Source organism: Carcharhinus amblyrhynchos, chromosome 6, assembly GCF_965287045.1.
Source record: "Carcharhinus amblyrhynchos chromosome 6, sCarAmb.v2.hapA, whole genome shotgun sequence".
NCBI classification, from domain to species: domain Eukaryota; kingdom Metazoa; phylum Chordata; class Chondrichthyes; order Carcharhiniformes; family Carcharhinidae; genus Carcharhinus; species Carcharhinus amblyrhynchos.
The window spans coordinates 56,189,468-56,211,328 of NC_137329.1; the positions used below are offsets into that span (position 1 = coordinate 56,189,468).

Genomic DNA, 21,861 nt, shown 5'->3' on the forward strand with positions numbered 1-21,861 from the left:
CCCCAACTCCATGTCCCTCGACCTTCTGCAATAACCTCTTGTGAGGTACTTTGTCAAACGCCTTCTGAAAATCCAGAAAGACCACATCCACCGGCTCTCCTCTATCCACCGCCCTTGACACATCCTCATAGAACTCCAGTAAATTTGTCAGACACAACTTCCCTTTAATGAAACCGTGCTGCGTCTGCTCTATCAAGCAATTCCCTTCAAGATGCCTCGCAATTTCCTCCTTAATGACGGATTCTAACATTTTACCTACCACAGACGTTAAACTAACCGGCCTACAATTCCCCGCCTTTTGCCTGGCACCCTTCTTAAACAACGGCATAACATTAGCCGTTTTCCAATCCTCTGGCACTTCCCCGGAATCCAGCGACGTCTGGAAAATAACCACCAAGAAGAGGTTTATAATTTTGCAAAGAGTAGTGGTAAGTCTGAGGATGGGGAGAGTTTCAGGAACCAGCAAGAGGTGAACAAAAATTGATTAAAAAAGTAAAACAAAACAACAGAATGAGAGCAACAAGCCAGGATAGATTGTAAGAGCTTCTACAAGTATGTAAAAAGAGTCACAATTAGAAAACATGGCTCCTTTAAGGCAGAGGCAGGTGAAATTATCCTGAGGAATGAGGAAATGGTACAGACATTGAACAAATATTGTGTATCTGTCCTCACAGCAGAAGACAGAAGTTAAATACAAGAATTAGATGGTAGCCAATAGGCCAATAAGAACGAGGAACTGAAAGTAGTCAATATTAGCAGAAAAAAACACTGAAGCAACTTAAGACAGTAAATGCTGACAAAAACCTCAGGACCTGGTAATCTGACTCCTAGGGTTCCAAAAAAAATACACTGACTATAACTTACCAAAATTTCTTAAAGACCTGAAAGGTTGCACAGTACTGGAAGCTTGGAAGTGTAACACTGCAATTCGGGAGAAAGAAAATGGAACCACAGGCCAGTTAGCCTGACATCAGTCATCAGGAAAATGCTGGAATCCGTTACTAATAACGTTTTAACAAGACTTGGCGCATGAAGCAAGGAGCAGGAGAAATTCAATTTTTTTTCCCCTCTGGAAAGATCATCAGGTTGATAATACATTGCATTCATGCAGTGTGAGTTTTGTTAGAAATGCAAACATTTGTTATTCATCCCTAATGGCCCTTCAGAAGGTGATGATAACAATGAAGAAAAGGTGGTACATAAGAATGGCTTGGCTTGGGGGGAAACTTGAAGGTGCTGCGTGTTTCCATGCATCTACTGCCCTTGACCTTCCAGGTGGTAGAAGTTGTGGTTTTGGAAGGTGATGTTGAAGGAGCCTTGGCAAGTTGTTATAGTGCAACTTGTAGATGGCACACACTGCTGCAACTATCGTGCTGGAGGTTAATTTTTTTTAGGCTGGTGAATTGGGCTGCTTTGTCCTGGATAATGTCAAGTTTCTTCAGTTTTGTTGCAGCTGCACTCGACTAGTCCAATGGAAAGTATTTCATCACATTTTCTGACTTGTATCTTGTAAATGGTAGTTGCTTTGGGAATCAGAAGGTGACAGATTTCCTTGCGTGTGTGGCCACAGTACTTACACAGTTGGTTCAGTTACATTTCTGGTCAAGCCCAAGGATCTTGATGGTGGGGGATTTAGCAATGATGCCATTTAATGTTAAGGGGGCATGGTTAAATTCTCTCTTGTTGGAGGTGGTAATTGCCTGATACTTGCCATTCATCAGCTCAAGCCTAGATGCTGTCCAGGTCTTGCAGCCTAAGGGCACATTCTGTTTCATTATTTGAGGAATTATGATTGGTACTGGACACTGTGCAATCATCAGTGAACACCTCCTCTTCTGACATTATTTTGGAGGGGAGATCATTGATGAAGCAGCTGAAGTGGGGCTGAGGGCACTACCTTGTGGAAATCCTACTCTTGGTACTGTGTGATAGTCATCAAATAGGATTGAATTGCAAACCAAGGAGATGAGGTGATAACCTCATTTTCAGAACTTTAGAAGCTGAAACGGAATGGAGATTGGCCCATTGGGAGCAATGACATGAGCCGAGGGCTTCTCAGGCATTCAACAAAGAACCTGGATGTCTGCCAGAAATTCCAGTCTCAATTTCACAAATTGGCCAACAGCAATCAAAATATCTGGATGACTGTTAGCTTCAGAGCGGCAGGAATGAGGATGGACTGCAGAAAGAAATCAAGTTCAGATGTTGGTTAGGAACTGAAAACCTGAGCCAAAGCTGTGACATTCACCACAAACATCTAAAAATGCAAGAAATTATCCTTTTTCCCCAGCAATGAACATGAATCTTTAACCCTTGCACTGTGATTAAACCTACATGTGTTTGCCTGAACTGATGCAGCAGCCTTGATTTCCTCTCACTTTGCCCGGTTCTATTTCTCCACTTTGGGAAAGGTGAAATAGCTATCTAACAGATTAAGCTTTGGAGTGGAATGAAAAGGTAATAGCTACTATGAAACAGTATGTTCATATATTTAATTGTCTAAGAGTATTATAGTCCTAGTTGTGTGTATTTGTCTTTTCTTTAGTTTAAGAAATAGCCTTTAGTAATTGTTACATGATGACTGGGCTGGTTCTTCTTGCTGGGGATTTCACATGAATCCTCACACCATTCGAAACCAAAACTATACACTACCATGAGCAGGCGTTTCAAGTTGAGATGCCCTTGCAGATAACATCCATGTGGTCCATGACACTAACCAATCAGCTCCCTTTCCTCTTGTACTATAAATTGTTGCGATCGTTTGAATTTGGCATTCTTGTGTTTATCCTGAAGGGTGAAAATCTTCAGCAACATGTCTCACTTTTCAGCAAAATAAAGCTCTGTTGCAAATCTTAACACAACCTTTGGTGAAATAAATACTTGAAAGATATATGATAGCAGCAGTCAAAAACATTACAGGATAACTAGAGGTGACAGCCATACCGGGATCTCCTACAGTTACATCTAGATAGTAAAGAAATTACTGCTCCCTGACTTGGTGGTTTCCATTGGCAATACCCCATTTTTCAGTATTTATTCCATCGGGTTCCCTCATATGCCACAACGCACAGTTAGTATTACTGACACAGCAGTATTGATATTGTATTCTAAACTACAGAATCAGTATTGCATCACAGACAGAGCATGGTACTTTAGTGCTATTGACACAGCAGAGTAAGTTATACTCCAAATCACTGATACAGCACGACAAATTACATGCCAATGCATTGATACAGTCAGGCATACCAATACCAAATAACAGCATTGTACTAATTCAGCATTCTGAACCCAGCAGTGGAACTGATGTATCTCTGTAAATGATACAGCAGAGTATGTGACGTTCCAATGTTAACAAATTCCAGTATTACAGATAGAGCAGGGTAAGTGATACACCATTGTTATGATACCACAGTGTTTAAAGATTTAGTTATGTTAATGGATCAGTGATCCAGAGGCCTGGACTAATGAACCAGAAGCACAAATTCAAATCCAACTGGCAGTGGGGAGTTTAAAATTCAGTTCATTAAATAAAATAAAAGCTTGCGTCAGTAGTGGTAACCATGAAATTATCAGCTTTATACATTTTAAAAAAAAGTTTGTTAATGTCCTTTAGGGAATGGGATCTACCATCCTTACATGGTCTAGCCTACATTAGACTACAGACGCATAGCTGACATTTGAATGCCCTCTGAAATGGCCAAGCAAGCCACTCAGTTGTGAGTCATGGGTAATAAGGTATGGGCAGTCAACGCCAATCTTTCCAGCGATCCTCAGTGTTAATGAGAGAGCAAGGTAAGGGACACTCCAATGTCAGGGGCAGTACAGGGTAAGGGACACTCCAGTGTTAGGGATAGTGTAGTGAAAGGATACTCCAATGTTAGAGACCATAAGAAATAGGAACAAGAGTAGGCCATTCAGCCTCTCGAGCCTGCTCCATCATTCAATAGGATTATGGCTGATCTGACATTCCCCACTTTCCTGCCCCTTTCCCAGTAATCCTTGATTCCATGACTGATCAAATATCTATCTATTACAGCCTTAAATATACACAAGGACTCTGTGGCAAGGAGTTTGAAACAATCATGACGCTCAAAAAGAAGAAATTCCTTCTCATCTAATTTCTTAAATTGGTGCCTTTTATTATGAGACTATCCCTCTGGTCCTAAACTCTCCCATGAGGGGAAATATCCACTCGACATTTACCCTGTCAGGTCCTGAAAGAATCCTACATGATTCAGTGAGAGGTTTCAACCTCTCATTCTTCTAAATTCAATGAGCAGATTCCCAACCTGTTTAATCTTTCATCATAAGACAATCCCTCCACACTAGGGATCATCCGAGTGAACCTTCTCTGAACTGCTTCCAATGTGATATCTTTCCTTAAATAAGGGGTTGAAAACTGCCCTCAATACTCCAAATGTGGCCTCACCAGTACCTCGTACAATTGCAATAACTTTCCTACTCTTGTACTCCAAGCCCATTGAAAAAAGGCCCAACATTCCATTAGCCTTCCTGATTCCTGCTGCACCTACGTGCCAGCTTTCTGTGTTTTGTGCACAGATAGCCCCAAGTCCCTTTGTGTTGCAGCTTTCTGTAGTTTGTTTTCCCAGTTAAATAATACGGTTCTTTTGTTTTCCCTTCCAAAATGAACAATGTTACATTTTCCCCATACTTTACTCCATTTGCCAACAGTTTGCTCACTTGCTTAATCTATCAATCAATATCTTTTTGTATCCCTCTTGTAACTTGCCTTTCTACCTATTTTTGTATCATCTGCAAATTTAGCTACAATACATTCACTTCCTTCTTCCAAGTCGTTAATATATATGACTTGATCACTGAGCACTGATCCTTATGGAACCCTATTGGTTACAGGTCGCCAACCTAAAACAGAATCCCTTATCCCTACTTGCTGTTTGTTGTCCATTACCCAATTCTCTATCCATACTATCTCCAACACAATGGGCTCATATCTTATGACTTAACTTTTTATGAGGTAGTTTGTAGATTGCTTTCTGGAAGTCCAAGTATAACACACCTACTGGTTCCACTGGTTTCACTCTGCTTGAGACTTCCTCAAAACGCTCCAAAAAAAGTCAGATTTCCCTTTCATGAAGCCCTGCCGACTCTGCTTGATTAGATTGTGATTTTCCAAATGTGTTGCTATTACTTGCTTGATAATTGATTCCAATATTTTTCTAACAATAGACGTGAGGCTAATCGGCCTATAGTTGCACACTTTTTGCTTCCCTCCCTTCTTGAATAGGGGCATCACATCGCAGGTTTCCAATCCTCCAGTACTTCAGAATCCAAAGAAATTTTGGAAAATTACAACCAATATATCCACTATCTCTGTAGCTCCTTATTTTAGGATCCTGTGTTCAGGGGACTATTCTGCCTTTAGCTTCATTAGTTTGTCTAATACTACTTCTTTGGTGATGGTACTTAATTCCTCTCCTATACTCTTCAGTATTAGTGGGATATTTGAAGTATCTTCCACTGTAAAGACTGATGCAAAATATCTGTTTAACTCCTCTGCCATTTCCTTCTTCCCCATAACCATTTCCCCAGATTAATTTTACTAAGGGGCCAATGTTTACTTTGATCTCTTCCTTCCTTTTTACATATCTAAATAAACTCTTATTGTCAGTTTTTATATTCGTCACTCGTTTGTCCTCATTTATTTTCTCCCTATTATCTTCCTTTTCAAGATAAGGGATAAGACAGTATTGGAAGTACTGCTGGGAAAGGGCCAGTGTTTGCCAAACTTGAATATAAAGGACACTGCAGCATTAGCCATACAAGAGAGATAACACTTGACATTATTTATAATGATATAGCAACACTTTGAAAGCCTCAGTTAAAAGGTTCTCAGAAAGCAATAAAATTTGGTCATCTTTACCTGAACTTGTACTGGATGTGGCAAGTTTGTCAGACCTGGAAAAGTAAAAAAATACATCAATATGAGAATAAAAATAACTAAGATGGGCAATTCTTAAAAAATCAAACAAGATTTCCACCTCTATCATGTCTCTATACCACATGAGTCCTTCAGTGATAGAGATCTGAAATCCATATATATTTTTCAGTGGGCTTGAATTGCACAAATATTAACAGCCTGTATCAGTGTGTGAAATTTGGAGCAAAGCTACTGACTGCTGTGAAATACCAATGTTACTGGCAAATACATGCATTCAAGGTCCTTGGGAACTCACGTAGTGCTTCAAACATGAGCATGATTGCTAGTTGCTGGGGTCTTTCCCTGTCAAGTCTGCTGAGAGGGTTTTGTTTGGAGAGCACTTGATACCTTCAGAGTTGAAAATGTTATCTTCAATAACATAAACAAACCAGTTTTTCTTTTTCGCAACTTGTCTCAAATTAGAACCAGCATTGACATCTCCAAATTTAAACCTGTTCTCCAAGGCCCTAGCACACAATGGCAGATAGATGTATGAAATAAAAACAAGGCTTGGCTAATGTAGGGCTGTATATACACTACTCAAGTCAGAAGAGAAATAGGCTGTTCAGTCCCTTGCATCTCAACTCCAAGTTACGACCCGTGCTACACCTCGCTTGGTGCCCTTATCCCAGCAAAACCTTGGTCTTGAAAGCTTCAATTGAACTTGTTTCACATAACTTTTTGGGGAGTGTTTCAAATTTTCACCACCTTTTGTGCAAAAGGCTAAGCTCATTTTTAAGATTATGGCCCTTGGTTCTTGATTCTCCCACCAGAGAAAACCATTCCTCTTTATCTCCCCATTTAAATACCTCAATCAGATCACCTGCTTGTCTACAAGCTATGTCAATGCAGCTTGTCTTCTGAGCCCTGGGGTCATTCAAATATATCTGCATTCCACCAAGATCAGTCTGTGTTCCTGGAACCAAAAACAATACTCTAGGCTGGGTCAGACTAATTCTCTACATCAGTAATGGGCAACATGGACGAGTGAGTGGGCCGCGTGAGGGGCCTCCTTCATCTCAGCGGGCCGCAAGATTGAAATTGGGCATGTTCATTAACCACGGCCCTATGAATAAGATTAAATGGTCGGCACGTTAGCACAGTGGTTAGCAGTAATGCCTCATAGTGCTAGGGACCTGGGTTCAATTTCTGCTTTGGATTACTGTCACAGAATCATAGAACCATAGAAGCTTATAGTGCAGAAGGAGGCCATCTGGCCCATCAACTCTGCACTGACCACAATCCCACCCAGGCCCTATTCCCGGAAACTCACACATTTACCTTGCTAATGCCCCTGACACTAGGGTCAATTTAGCATGGCTAATTAACCTAGCCTGCACATCTTTGGATGGTGGGAGGAAACCCACGCAGGTACTGGAGAATGTGCAAACTCCAGGAGTCTGCCTCAGTGTACCTGAACAGGCACCAGAGTGTGGCAATAGAGAATCTTCACAGTAACTTCATTGCAGTGTTACTGTAGGCCTTCTTGTGACACTAATAAATAAATTTAAAACTTTAAATACATTTAATATACACCAAATATTTCATAAGTTATAGAAAATTATTCATGTATTAATAGAGCTGTAATCAACTTTAAGTGGTTAAAAGCAAAATAAATATTTACACTTTGGACACAGGGAATGCATGTCTCTCACAGTCAATGTTGTGTACAATCAGCACGCACCTCGCTTCACTTGCCCTTGCATTACGTGTATCACTTCAGTCATACCGGTAGGAAAAAAAACTGCATGGATAATGTAGTCGCTCACAGAATCCAAATAGGCCGCATGCGGCCCCTCCAGAACACCGGTTGCCCACCACTGCTCTGTACAACTGAAGCAAAACATTGTAATCTACACAGAGATAAAATTACATCACAAACTCCACAAATCCTGCACTAAAGGACTGATATGGAGGTGAGGTTTAAATTCCCCTCATTTATCTTTTTATGTCCAAACAATTGCCCCTCTTCCAAGTGATGGATTTGCACAGTTAACACAAGATAGAGAAGTAATTTCCCTCAAAATGAGTGCTGTAAATGTTAGAAAATCTCACAAATACTCAAGGTAGACTGGATGTGGCAGCTGTACAAGACACAATTAAAGTCAGTGACAGGTTAGGTAGGGGGAACCTCTGTGATGAATTATTGAATAGCATCCCTGCGTGTAGCGACCATGATTGACATTTACTGTTTGAAGTGTCACTGGGTAGTCATTATTCTGTCAGATAGAAGGACAGGGATGAAACACTCAGTGGAGCAGATTGTCTAAATGACTGGCTGGAAAAAGCTGAGAAAGAGAAGTTTGGAAGGGGAATATTCCAAATTCTTAACCATGTTGGTAGGGGTAGCAGGGCAGCAGAGGTGGCACAGTGGTTAGCACTGCTGCCTCACAATGCTGGGACCCAGGTTCAATTCCCAGCTTAGGACACTGTCTGTGTGGCATTCTCCCTGTGTCTGCATGGGTTTTTCTCCGGGTGCTCTGGTTTCCTCCAACAGTCCAAAAGACGTGCTGATTAGTTAATTGGCCATGCTAAATTCTCCCTCAGTATACCCGAACAGGTGCCGGAGTGTGCCAACTCGGGGATTTTTTACAGTAACTTCATTATAGTGTTAATATAAGCCTACTAATGACACAAATAATTAAACTTTTTAAAACAATGGTTTGCAGATTGCTAAGAGAAAATGTTTTCTATTTTTAACCCTCTTCCAGCCTGGCTGGAATGACCTTATTCTGGAGTAAAGCCTGCTGGAAAAATAATGGCTTGACTTACCCTCATCACAGTTCAAAAGGTTCTCAGGTTCCCTGCACACACCTATCAAATTTCAGTAACTCTGGCAAGGCTGACTGTGAAAATACCTCATTTCACTTCAATCACGGGATTTGACAATCCTATCCAAGCAGGTATTAGTGGCGCACCAAGTATACAAAACCAGATATGGAAACATTGAGTGCAGTCAATACCTTGGGCAAGAGACTGACAGCTGAAATGCTTTTTACCTTGGTGTGCCTGACCTCACCAGCTGAAACCACACACATTGCGATAACTATTGACCAGAAAAGCTGCCAGTAGGGAACAACAATAATCACCTGTAGGGATTAACTAGGTAAAAGTGCCACCAGTCAGACAGCAGAATCCCTTTAGGGAAAAGGGATTTAATGACAGTGACCCACACCTCAATACCTGCATTAATAAAAGGCTGTCTGCAGGATTACTGTCTCTTTTAGAATTACAGCAGAATCTGTGACTATTCCAGTGTTCATAGAAGCCCTACAGTATAGAAGAGCCATTTGGCCCATCAAGTCTGTACTGACCACAATCCCACCCAAGCCCTATTCCCATAACCTTGCACATTTACCCTGCTAAACCCCGACACTAGGGTCAATTTAGCATGGCCAATCCACCTAACCCACACATCTTTGGACTGTGGAAGGAAACTGCAGCACTGACAAGAAACCGACGCAGACATGGGGAGAATGTGCAAACTCCACACAGACAGTGACCTGAGGTGGAATTGAACCAGGGTCCCTGGCACTGTGAGGCAGCAGTGCTAATCACTATGCTACTGTGCTGCCCCTGTGCCTAGAACTGTGCAGATCCAACCCTTATTTTTGTAAATTCTACATGCACAAGGTCAGGTGGGATAGGCTAAAAGATCAGTACTGGTGAGAAAAATGTTCAGCTTATGAACTGGAATTCATGAATTTATGAATATGGAATTTGGCATCATCTTGTCAAATCACCATTTCAATTCATAAAATGAGGGGATGGGGGGTAGAATGGGGAATGGTGGTGTAGTTTTAGTGTCACTGGACTAGCAATCCAGAGGCCCAATCTCGTGCTCTGGAGCCAGGCGTTCAAATCCTACCACAGAAGATGATGGCATTTAAATTCAAATCATACATCAGGAATAGAAAGCTAGTCTCTGTGAAGGTGGCCATGGAACTACTAATGATTGTTGTAAAATCATATCTGGTTCACTGATGTCCTTTAGGGAAGGAAATCTGCCGTCCTTACCTGATCCACAGTAATGTGATTGATCCAACCTGACTCCAGATCCACAGCAATGTGACTGACTGTTCTATGATTCCATTGTAGGAATCATAGAATCCTACAATGCAGAAGAAGGCCTTTCAGCCCATCGAGTCTGCACTGATCACAATCCCACTCAGGCTCTATTCCCATAACCCCTCATTTTTACCCTGCTAATCCCCCTTTACTTTAGCATGGCCAATCAATCAATCACAGTCTTTGGACTGTGGGAGGAAACTGCAGCACCCAGAGTAAACCCACGCAGACATGGGGAGAATGTGCAGACTCCACACAGACAATCACCCGAAGCTGGAATTGAACCTGGGTCCCTGGGCTGTGAGGCAGCAGTGCTAACTACTGTGCCACCATGTCTCCATTTATGGATGTTTCTTCAGATGGTCAGCTCAAACATTACCTGGGTACCTCGACCTCATTTGATGATGAAAGACTGAATGAGGTGGCAGTTAAAGTCAAATACTTGATGATTGGAAAACGTAACTCATGAGAGTTGCTGTCAAAAACCAAGGACGTTAGCACAATGCATTTGGCAAGTGATGGTGCCTCCTGAACAACACGCCCCGAGATGGTGTTTCACTCCAGCCACAGCTTCTTCCAGCTTCTCGGTGGGGAATGTACAATATTCCACTGCTTGCCAATCTGATTTAAAATTATGAGACATAACTGGGGAAAGGGTGGCTGGAAGGACACAGTGCAATGGTGCATCAGTATTACTTTTTGTTATTAATCAGACTCCATTCAAGTGCACAACCATATAGTGTTTGTCTGGAAGATGATGAAGATCCTATTATCTTGTTTTTATATATTCCTATAATCTTTGGAACTGTACCCAGCAGCACAACAGTGGACAAAATTATTACACGGTCCTTTTTAAAAGTCTGTCCACCAGAATACCTAGAATCATTACAGTGCAGAAGGAGACCATGTGGCCCATTGCGTATGCACCAGCTCTCTGACAGTGTGTCCTATCCAGGCACAAAGCCCGCCCTATCCCCATAACCGTGCGCATTTACAACACTAGCCCATTTACCCTACACATCTTTGGACGCTAAAGGGCAATTTAGCATGGCCAATCCACCTAACCTGCACATCTTTGGAGCATGGGAGGAAACTAAAGCACCCAGAGGAAACTCAGGCAGAGACGGGGAGAAGATGCTAACTCCGTATAGTCACCCAAGCTGGGAATTGAACCTGCATCCTTGGCACAGTGAGGCAGCAGTGCTAACCACTGTGCCACCATGCCACCCCTTTTGGAATTTACTTTGGGAGAATGGTTGCATGTATAGATGTCTGCACATGATCTACCAATTAGGTCAACATCTCTCAATTGATCGCAAGAGTAACTGAGGTCAGGAAGCAACAGGCTCCTGTCTTGTACTGACATTAGGTTAGTTTATCTGGATCCTAGACATTAGGTGAGCTTCAGGGATTGGCAATCCAATTATGATCTTTACAATGAAACAACTTGCCCTCCAATGGAGATCAGTTAAGAGTCAACCACTTGCCATGAGTTGGAATCACATGTAGGCCAGACCAGGTAAGGATGACAGAATTCCTTCCCTAAAGGGCAGTAATGATTTTTTAAAAAAATATTTCACAGGCCTCGCTGGCGAGGCTGGATTCTTACAACAAATTATCATGGTCATCATTACTGGGACTAGCTTTATATCCAGATTTATTCATTGAGCTCAAATTCTAGCAGCTGCCATGGTGAGATCTAAAGCCATGTCCCCAGTGCATGAGGTGGTGCCTTTGGGTTAACCTATTACCACGATGCCATCATCTCCAACAGTACAGCTTGATCAGCTTCCAGTTCAACCTTCTATTTTCTTGGTAAACGTCACAGACATAACTTGCATTTGGGTTGTGCATTTTACATTCTACCAGCCCGAAATATTCAGAAGCTTGGAAGTGCTCTTGATTTGCCTTCATTGTTGTAATGTCGGGAACTGAAGCAGCTAATTGGCCCACAATAAGGTCCAACAAATGGCAATGAGATAACAACCAGTTAATCTCTTTGGGCGATGTTGTTCGAGGAATAAACACTGGCTAGAAACACCGAAGAGAACTCCATTGCTCTTCTTCGAATAGTGCAGGACCTTGGTTTAATGTCTCATCAAAAGGACATCACCACCAACACTGCAGCACTCCTTCAGATCTGCAGTTAAATGCCAGCGTAGATGTTGTCCTTAAGTCTATGGAGTAGGAATTGAGTTTAAAGTTTTTTTTTAGTGTCACAAGTAGGCTTACATTAACACTGCAATGAAGTTACTGTGAAAATCCCCTAGTTGGCACAACCCAGCGTCTGTTCAGGTACACGGAGAGCGAACTTAGCATGGCCAATGCACAGAACCAGCATGTCTCTCGGATTGTGGGTGGAAAATGGAGTACTTGGAAGAAAGCCATGAAGACATGGGGGAATGTGCAGACTCCGCAGAGACAGTGACCTTAACCAAGAATTGAGCCCGGATCCCTGGTGCTGAGAGGCAGCAGTACTAAGCACTGTGTCACCGTGCCACGATTCAGCTTAGAAAGTAAGAGTATCACCACTTAGCAAGATTGACACAGAGCTGTGTCAAGGCTCCAATCCCTCATTTTCTTACAGCAGGTATAATTTTATCAGAGCCAGCAAGGAGCTGGCTTGTGATGCTGGTTAAGATTATTACAGATGAATTACATAAATGAATGATTACATTGGAAATCAGAGGTATGATGCTCACAATGTTCTGCCCATTCACTTTAACATTAGTGATTTCCTGAACTGCACTCCCAGCGGGCAAGGTTCTCCACCAGCCTTCAGGGGCACAATAATAGCCCTTATAATATCTCTCACATACATTCTGACATGCAATGCCTGCCTGATAAGTGATTCAATTTATAAAGCACAGTATGCTTGAAAATGGACTGCGCACAGGCCGAGCAGTAAGTTTACTTCACAGTGTCGGTGCATCATTTCTGTCAGGAACTGGACATTTCTAGTTAGTCTAGTTAGTCTTGGGCTGGCAAGACTTTCTTCTGAAAAGGAGAATTCGGAAAATGGCCCTACTCCTTTCTGCAAAGATGCAAGATTTGAGTTATTAGTAAAGGAATTGGTCACTTATGTAATTCACTTAATGAGCATTCTTACTTCATCATGTCATGTCATCGCTTGAATATTACAGACTTAGTGAGTCCCACAGAGAGAGGTTGGCACTGCTGTAGGGTCAGTCAGTCACACACAAATAGGTTGGCAGCTTATGGTTCAATCAGTCACACAGTAATCGGTTGGCACTGCGAGAAGGTCAGTAAGTCACACAGTAATGAGTCTGAACTGTCAGCTGATATCTAAAACCAACTCCAATCTTTTCCACTGTCATTTCATAAGTGATCATTCATATTTACCTTGTTCAAAGCCATGATGCCCAATGCTGTGATTGCAGTACTTCCTCTAATAACACTGGAAATTACTGTGACACAGTAGCACAGTGGTTAGCACTGCTGCTTCACGGCTCCAGGGACCTGGGTTCGATTCCCGGCTTGGGTCACTGTCTGTGTGGAGTTTGCACATTCTCCTCGTGTCTGCACGGGTTTCCTGCAGGGAAACTCCGGGTTCCTCCCACAATCCAAAGATGTGGGGTTAGATTGTTTGGCCTTGCTAAAATTGCCCCTTAGTGAACTGCATTGTGTAGGTTAGAGGGATTAGTGGGTAAATATGTAAGGATAAGGGGGTAGGGCCTGGGTGGGATTGTGGTCAGTGCAGACTCGATGGGCCAAATGGCCTCTTTCTGCACTGTAGGGTTTCTATGTTCTACTGAGATTCCATGACGACTTAGAATCATGTGGCTTTTTTTTAGAAAGTTTATTTATTAGTGTCACAAATAAGCTTATATTAACACGGCAATGAAGTTACTGTGAAATCCCCTAGTTGCTACGCTCTGGTGCCTGTTCGGGTAATACTGAGGAAGAATTTAGCACGGCCAATGCACCTAACCAACACATCTTTTGAATTGTGAGAGGAAACCAGAGCACCTAGGGGAAACCCACGCAGACACGGGGAGAATGTGCAAACTCCACACAGACAGTGACCCAAGCTGGGAATCGAACCTGGGTCCCTAGCGTTGTGAGGCAGCTGTGCTAATCACCATGCCATCCTTGATGGCTTTGCCCTTAAATGAAGGGACATTCAAAACAAAACACACACGTGCATGCATGGCGCATGCACACATTTCACAGATCAACACACCACCCAGATTAAGGCACACATTGCACTATTGTGCGTGCAGCATCTAATGAGACCAAAGACTTTATGGTTATTATCTAGCCGTTTCACTGACATCCATTGTATATAATGACAGTACAGTACTCTGTTTACACTCAATAATTCTTTTTGACCGATAAACATCGTTTGGTTATTCACTGGATTTACATGATTTGTCATTGCATTTGTTTGTTACTGAGACAGCAGATTCAATAAGACACTTGAAAAAAACTGTCAGGAGTTTTATTTAACAACACAATTGGGTGAAGTCAGGGACTATTTATTCACTTCTCATCTTTCAAACATATGGGATTGAGTTGTGATTTAAAGTCCCCAGGTTACTTGCAACTCCCGCATGATCACAGAACTGGGGCTGCCATGTGGACGATGATCCACATTCCCTTGAAGTACAGCATCCAACTGGAAGTGAGGCACCATGGGATTAACCTGACAGACACCGTCAATCATACGGGGTGAGAGGGGGGATGCTGGTGGAAGGGCCAAGGGAATAAAGAGCAATGTCAGCATCACCAAACACTTTTTAAATAGTAATAAGAACTCTCCCTGTGATTACTCAAGCTTGCAAGAAAGTTAACTGTGACTATTAAATCAGCTGCCAACATTTGCCTAATTGATGCTTTACAACTCCCATGATGCTTGACAGTTCCAGGGTATGATTTAATCCCTCGGGCTCCCTTTGTTAAGAGAAGGCAGAGCATTTTAACAGACTCAACATTCCCGGGGGCCTGCTCTTGTTTAATAACAATATAAAAATATACAGAGACTGTGCCCGGGGTACATGCATCGAGCCAGGGCCACAGGGTAAGTGCCTGCAACCTCAGGCATTTGGTTCAAACTCCCCATGGGAGGCCTGCACAGTTATGGTAATCCTGCAAAATCTTCCACTTTGTTAACTCCAGATCTGTTCTGGACTAAGGCTTTCACTGTTTGAATTAACAGCCCAATTACACAAGGATGACTTTGATTTAGTTTGCTGACTCAAGTCTTTGAGTATACACGGGATCCTCTGATCAGTTTTGAAGACCATTGGTCTGGTTTTCCTTTCGTAAGTGAGGTGTGTGCCTCGGTAGTCACATATTGAAGTACCAAACAGCAGAAATTATAATCTGTTTGATTCAGTGCTAACCAACAAGCCCTACTGGAAGTGTCTGCAATCAGATGCCAGGTAAGGACAGCATGACACTTCGCTGCAAAGCCCTCTAAAGCTGAAGAGCTTGCCAGCATTTAGCGCTAGTTCAACTGCGGCAACTGGGTTGGGTAGTTGAGGGTGGAGCTATATCTCAGCTAACTCCTTCAGGAGAGTACAAAATTCCCCAATAAAAATTGGGAGGAGGAATCAGCATGTGAACCCTTGGTGGGGAGAAGAAATTGCCAAGGTGGCGAGATGGCGCATACAGATATAGCCATGAGCCAGTCACCTTCAGTGGTTGCCACCTTAGCCTTGGGTCTGGTAACTCACTGGAAGTAACATCCTCAACTCTCATGCAAATAAAAACATGTTAAAGAAAAGGATTGCCACACCGAGGGAGAAAGGTTTAACTTTGGAGATGTTACAAGGTGGGCAGTGGTGCATTGACTCTCTGTCCAATTTACCTTCCCATTCACTGCAACCCCACTGAAGTGGAGCTCCACACTCAGAATGTGCAGCAAGGAATGGGAAGGGACAGGTCAGGACTCTGATGGGGAAATTTTCCCTCACGGATTCAGTGTCACTAAATCATGAACTCATTCACAATTTTGTCAATCCTCCCAAATGAACTTAAGCATTTCAATTGTGCCAACGTGGAGACAGAGACAGAATAAGTGGGATTGCGTACTCCTGTGTCCAGTTGGAGGCCAAGACTATTGGAACTGGTTTCAAAAGCAAAAAGAAAGAAGCAGGGCCATTCAGCCCATCATACAATCCGGAAAGCTCCGATAATCTACCCTCATGCCTACTTGTTTCTTCAGTGATTCCAGGAATTTAATTTTCTCGACTCTAACTTAACTGATTCAATTCCCCCCCACCCTCAAAGTTTGATTTTTCAGGTTTTTCTTTTTCCATTCGCTTAACTGTCACTTATAAATTCCCTCTCACTCACTTTCTCCCTTTCAGCCTGGAGTTGAAGAATAATATGCAGAAACAGTCCTGCCATATTACTGACTCATCCTGGTTTAGGCAATCACGCAGAAAGATTCACAAGGTTGGCACCAGAATTGAAAGATTACCACTATCGGGGAAGAAAATTACAAATTCACTGCTCCTCTGTCAGATACACCAAGTGAGACAAAGCAGTCTGATCTCCAAATATACTGTAACATGTGCTGACCACGCACATTCCTCTTTTGCAGACTTTTTCCCTTTACAACTGGCCTCTTTACAGAGTTGGCCAAGGGAAGAGGATTATGTGCAAAATGCCTGCTAAGTTGTAATAGGTCAGCAGTGCGACAGGGGGGGAACTACCATGTACATTGTTGTGTTGGAGGGTTGAAATAGTTTCAATAAATTCTCAAATGCTAAACACTCTAACTTCATTGTAGCATATTAAAGAATTTTGAGAACACCCTATTGATCATGCTGACTTATTCCCCTCAAGTCTCAGATCACATGAGTGTATTAAAGTTTATTTTGTTAGTGTCACAAGTAGGCTTACATTAACACTGCAATGAAGTTACTGTTAAAATTCCCTAGTCGCCACACTCTGGTGCCTATTTGTGCACACTGAGGGAGAATTTAGCAAGGCCAGTGCACCTAACAAGCACGTCTTTCAGATTGTGGGAGGAAATTGAACCACCCGGAGGAAAGCCACACAAACACAGGGAGACTCCGCACAGACAGTGACTCAAGCTGGGAACTGAACCCTGGCGCTGTGAAGCAGCAGTGTTAACTACTGTGTCATCATGCCATCATACAACTTCCTTCCATGCTATCACAGACTGCTACAGTTAACCCCTGATGACTCTAGGTTCAACACACTCCATTATACTACATTGTGCAGCCCTTTGTTTGGGATAACAGTCATGCATGTACATAAAAAGACCATGCATTGAAAAAACTGGCCACAGACTACCCCGCCCAAAGTTGCCCATGTAGCACGGCTTCCAGCAGCATGGGTTGTAAGGACATCTGAGATGTTGCCTATATTTCAAATGAGTCTGTGTCAAGTAGCCACTGTCTGTCTCACCGATAAGCACTACCAGATTTCTTATTTCCAAGCTCAGCATGCCAAACTCAAGTCCTTCCTTCACCTGACATCCACATTTCCTGCAAGCCTCACAAGAACCCTGGTCAATTTTTCCCCTCTTTTCCAAGCCCAAGGTTGCTGAGTGAGGCCACACCTCTCCCTACTGCTGGCTTGGTTCAGTTAACTTGGGCACCGATTGGCATTGAAACCAAGGATCATTCCAAGGCGCAAGGTTCAGCTCTTGACTTATTATTGCCACATGGATTGGGATACAGTGAAAAATAGTGAAAAATGTTCCTTATGCACCATACAAACAAAGCATGTCATTCATAGAGTACATTGGGAGAAGGAAAGGAGAGAGTGCAAAGTTTGGCATTACAGTCATAGCTAGGGTGTAGAGAAAGATCAGCTTAATATAAGCTAGATTCAATCAAAAGTCTGATGGCAGCAGGGAAGCAGCTGTTAAGTCGGTCGGTACGTGATCTCAGGCTTCTGTGTCTTTCTCCCAATGGAAGAAGGTGGAAGAGAGAATGTCTGGGGTGTGTGAGGTCCTTCATTATGCTGGTTGCTTTTCAAAGGCAGTGGGAACTGTAGACAGAATCAATGGATGGCAGGCTGGTGTGCGTGATGGACTGGGCCACGTGCACAACACTTCATAATTTTTTTGCGGTCTTGGTCAGAGCAGGAGCCATACGAAACTGTAATCCGGAAAGGATGCTTTCTTATGGTGCATCTGTAAAAGTTGGAGAGAGTTGTAGTGGACATGCCAAATTCCATTAGTCTTCTGAGGAAGTAGGGGCATTGATGGGCTTTCTTAACTGTAGCATCAGCATGGAGGGATCAGAACAGGTTGTTGGCGATCTGGACGCCTAAATACTTAAATGGGTAACCTCACTGTGATATCAAGGGAACAAATTGCAGTTGCGCTTAAATATAATTTGCCGTGATTTCTGAGCCTACACCTCAGAAAACCAGTGTGGCTAGGCGCAGACTTGATGATTATGTCATGGAATCAATGCTGCCAATTTCTATTACCTTCCTTGTCTAACAATTATTTCTGGCCAAATTTTGATCTTTACTTTGGCTGCTTGAGGTTTAAAAACTGCCACTTGAGGTAATGATCCAAAAACCAGCAGCAAGTAGAGTTCACAGTAACTTGAAGCTGCCGTCTTTGTGGCTATGGCCAGACATGAACTCATTCTTGCAGCAGTAACACTGACTGGGCCAGAATGTTCCCTTTTAGAAATCATTCTGTGTATTCATTCATGAAGAAAATACTTAAAACATGCAGAAAGTTCTCAAAATGGGAAACCGTTTCCTGCATCAGAAGGCTTGATTTGGGGGATCCGTAGGTACTTTTTTCCTCTTCTCTTTCCCCTTTTCCCACCCATCACCCAATATTTAATTCCTAACATAATTAGGGAGAATATCAGTCTCCGTATTTGAATTGCTGCTTCTTGTTTGCTTTAATTGCAAGTCCTGACATATATGCGCAAGAATTAATGAACAATCTGGCTGGTGAAGGGATATGCCATTAATGTGCTGTGTTCTTAAAGCAAGGTTGAGCAGTCCAATAATTCTCAATGACGAGCAGACTTCCATGTCGGATGTAGTTTGGCCAGACTTTATGGTGGTTTTGGCACTTATGTTTTAATCACCGTGTCATCATCTTCAGAGATTGGCTATAAGCTGCAGTACATGACTTGCATATTTTCCATCTCCATTGCTTGGATATGGCTCAGTTGCTTTGTACCTCTCCTGCTGTGCTCTTGCATTCTGTCTATTCACATTGGATCTGAATTGCGATCCCTCCCCAGTGCCTCCGATGATTAGGTTTCCCACACAATGCATGCTTTTTTATGTGATACTCCAGAGACACCTCTCATGCAGAGCATAATTCGTATGATCAGGCCTCAGGGAAGAGTCTGCACAATAAAATAATCAGCAGAAATTATCCTCGTCTCTCAACCCCTCACGTTTAGTTCTTGTTTTTTTTAATAACCAGTGGTGATTGAATCCTACTGGTATTACATCAAAGAAACGGTAGAACAGAAAGCCATGTATCAACAGAGGCTTCATCGCTCTGGGTGGCGGCCATCTGACTGCCACTCTGTGCTGACACTCCTGTAATAATGCACAATGCTGGCAGAGGCGTCGTGACTTGGAGTTTATCTTTTCCTCGAGTCACATGAAGTGTGGATTGGTTTCAAAGCCTCTTCCAGCAAGGTCCCACAAAGGTATGAAGATACCTTCTCAATAGGATATAGAGTGAAAATTGCCATTTTCCTTTTCTCTTTTACCTCTCTCCCTTTTTCTCTCAAGGTGAGCTGCGAGTTAACCTGCTTTGCAAGGTTTTTTCCTTCTCTCATAGCTTGCAATGGAAATGAAAGAGTGGGCAGACAACCTGGTTCATTCCATCCTGGTTCTGGGTTCAGGCTGCTGGGAATTGCCTTTAGAATTGCCAACTGTCTAAGGTTGGCCTCAGATCTCCAGGTATTGAAGATAAATCACTAGGCCACTGCCGTGTGCAAACTTGGAGAAAAATCATCAGCACATTGAAAAAGATCTTTAAAAAAAATTTTTGAACAAGAGTTGGCACGGTGGAACAATGGTTAGTGCTGCTGCCTTACAGTGTCAGGGACCCATGTTCATTGTCTGTGTGGAGTCTGCACATTTTCCCCATGTTTGTGTGGGTTTCCTTCAGCTGGTCCAGTTTCTTCCCACACTTTAAAGATGTGTGGGTTAGTTTAATTGGCCACGTAAATTACCCTTTAATGTTATGGGGATTAGCAAGGTAAATACATAGGGCTGTGGTGGGAATGCTGTTGGTGCAGACTCGAAGGGCTGTACAGCCTCCTTCTGCACTGTCAGGATTCAATGGTTTGGCTGACAGTCAAGCATCATCCAATTGGTTAATATGACTTTTTTGTTTCTCAATTGGTGCAATAATTCAGGACATCACAAGAATGGATGCATTGACCAATGAATGGCTGGAATCGTGGGGGGGGGGGGGGGCAAGTCATGTGATGAAACCTTCAGGAATATTTAATCAGAGTTGGCAGCTCTAAACGCCCTCCAATTTTTTTGGTTTCTCACTTAAAACAGCAACAGTTCTTCACGTTGCTAAGCAGCAGGTTGGAGACTGAACTAAATGGTCCCACAACCAGAAAAATCAGAAAAGGACACAGGTGTCCATCAATGGCTGCCAATAAATGGTGGTAATGGTGGACAGGCAGCTTCATGAGGCCACACCAGATCTGCTCAACCAAACTGCAATCAACTGGCTCAGTTGATGCTTATTCTTTGTAAGGATCAGCAGTCTTCTCTTCTAGAAACCCTCATCACTGGAAACTCTGAGCAACCCTGAACCTTTTTGGCTGTTTTCTGGATGGGAGGATGCGGCAGTGAGCAGCAAGGCCTCATCCTGTTCACAAGCAGCAATGACATGGATCCAATGCACATTTCTGGTCAACAGGAATCACAAGGATTGTTTTATCAGTGAACGTGTAGCCAGAGTGTCTGCTCTCAGGTAGGAGACCATCCCCCAGACAAACCAGAGCATTTCAAGGCTGAAAAATAGGCCTTGGGGTTATCATTGACTAGAAACTCAACTGGACTCACCACATTAACACAGTGGCTACAACAGCAAGTCAGAGGCTAGGAATACTGCGGCAAGTACGGCAGCACGGTAGCACAGTGATTAGCACTGCTGCTTCACAGCTCCAGGGACCCGGGTTCAATTCCCGGCTTGGGTTACTGTGTGTGTGGAGTTTGCACATTCTCCTCATGTCTGTGTGGTTTTCCTCCGGGTGCTCCGGTTTCCTCCCACAATCCAAAGATGTGCGGGTTAGGTTGATTGGCCATGCTAAAATTGCTCTTAGTGTCCTGAGGTGCGTAATCTAGAGGGATTAGTGGGTAAATATATAGGGATATGGAGGTAGGGCCTGGGTGGGATTGTGGTCGGTGCAGACTTGACAGGCCAAATGGCCTCTTTCTGTGGTGTAGGGTTTTTTTATTCCATCCTATGAGTAACTCGCCTCCCGTCTCCCCACAGCCTGTCCATTATCTACAAGGCACAAGTCAGGAGTGTGATAGGATACTCCCCACTTGCTTTGGATGGGTGCAACTCCAACAACACTCAAGAAGCTTGACACCACCCAAGACAAAGCAGCCCGCTTGATTGGCATCACATGTACAAACATCCATTCCCACCACCATGCTTGGTAGTAGCAATATGTACTAGCTACAAGATGCACTACAGCAATTCATCAAAGATCCTTAAACAGCACCTTCCAACTCAAGACCACTTCCATCTAGAGGACAAGAGCAGCTGATACATGGAAACATCATGACGTTCCCCTTCAAGCCCCTCACCTGACTTGGAAATATATCACTGCTCCTTCCCAGTCACTGGGTCAAAATCCTGGAAT

At 43.0% G+C, this 21,861-nt stretch overlaps 1 protein-coding gene across 3 annotated transcripts in view; it reads right to left on the reverse strand.

Annotated features, from left to right (window-relative positions):
- The window catches only part of dgkza (diacylglycerol kinase, zeta a), a 475,544-nt gene that overhangs the window by 48,278 nt on the left and 405,405 nt on the right, over window positions 1-21,861 (reverse strand). For all 3 annotated transcript variants that reach the window (XM_080190495.1, XM_080190494.1, XM_080190493.1), the window contains one exon: window positions 5,903-5,937. In XM_080190495.1, the coding sequence (XP_080046621.1) occupies window positions 5,903-5,937 (35 nt within the window). The remainder of the gene's footprint in view (window positions 1-5,902; window positions 5,938-21,861) is intronic.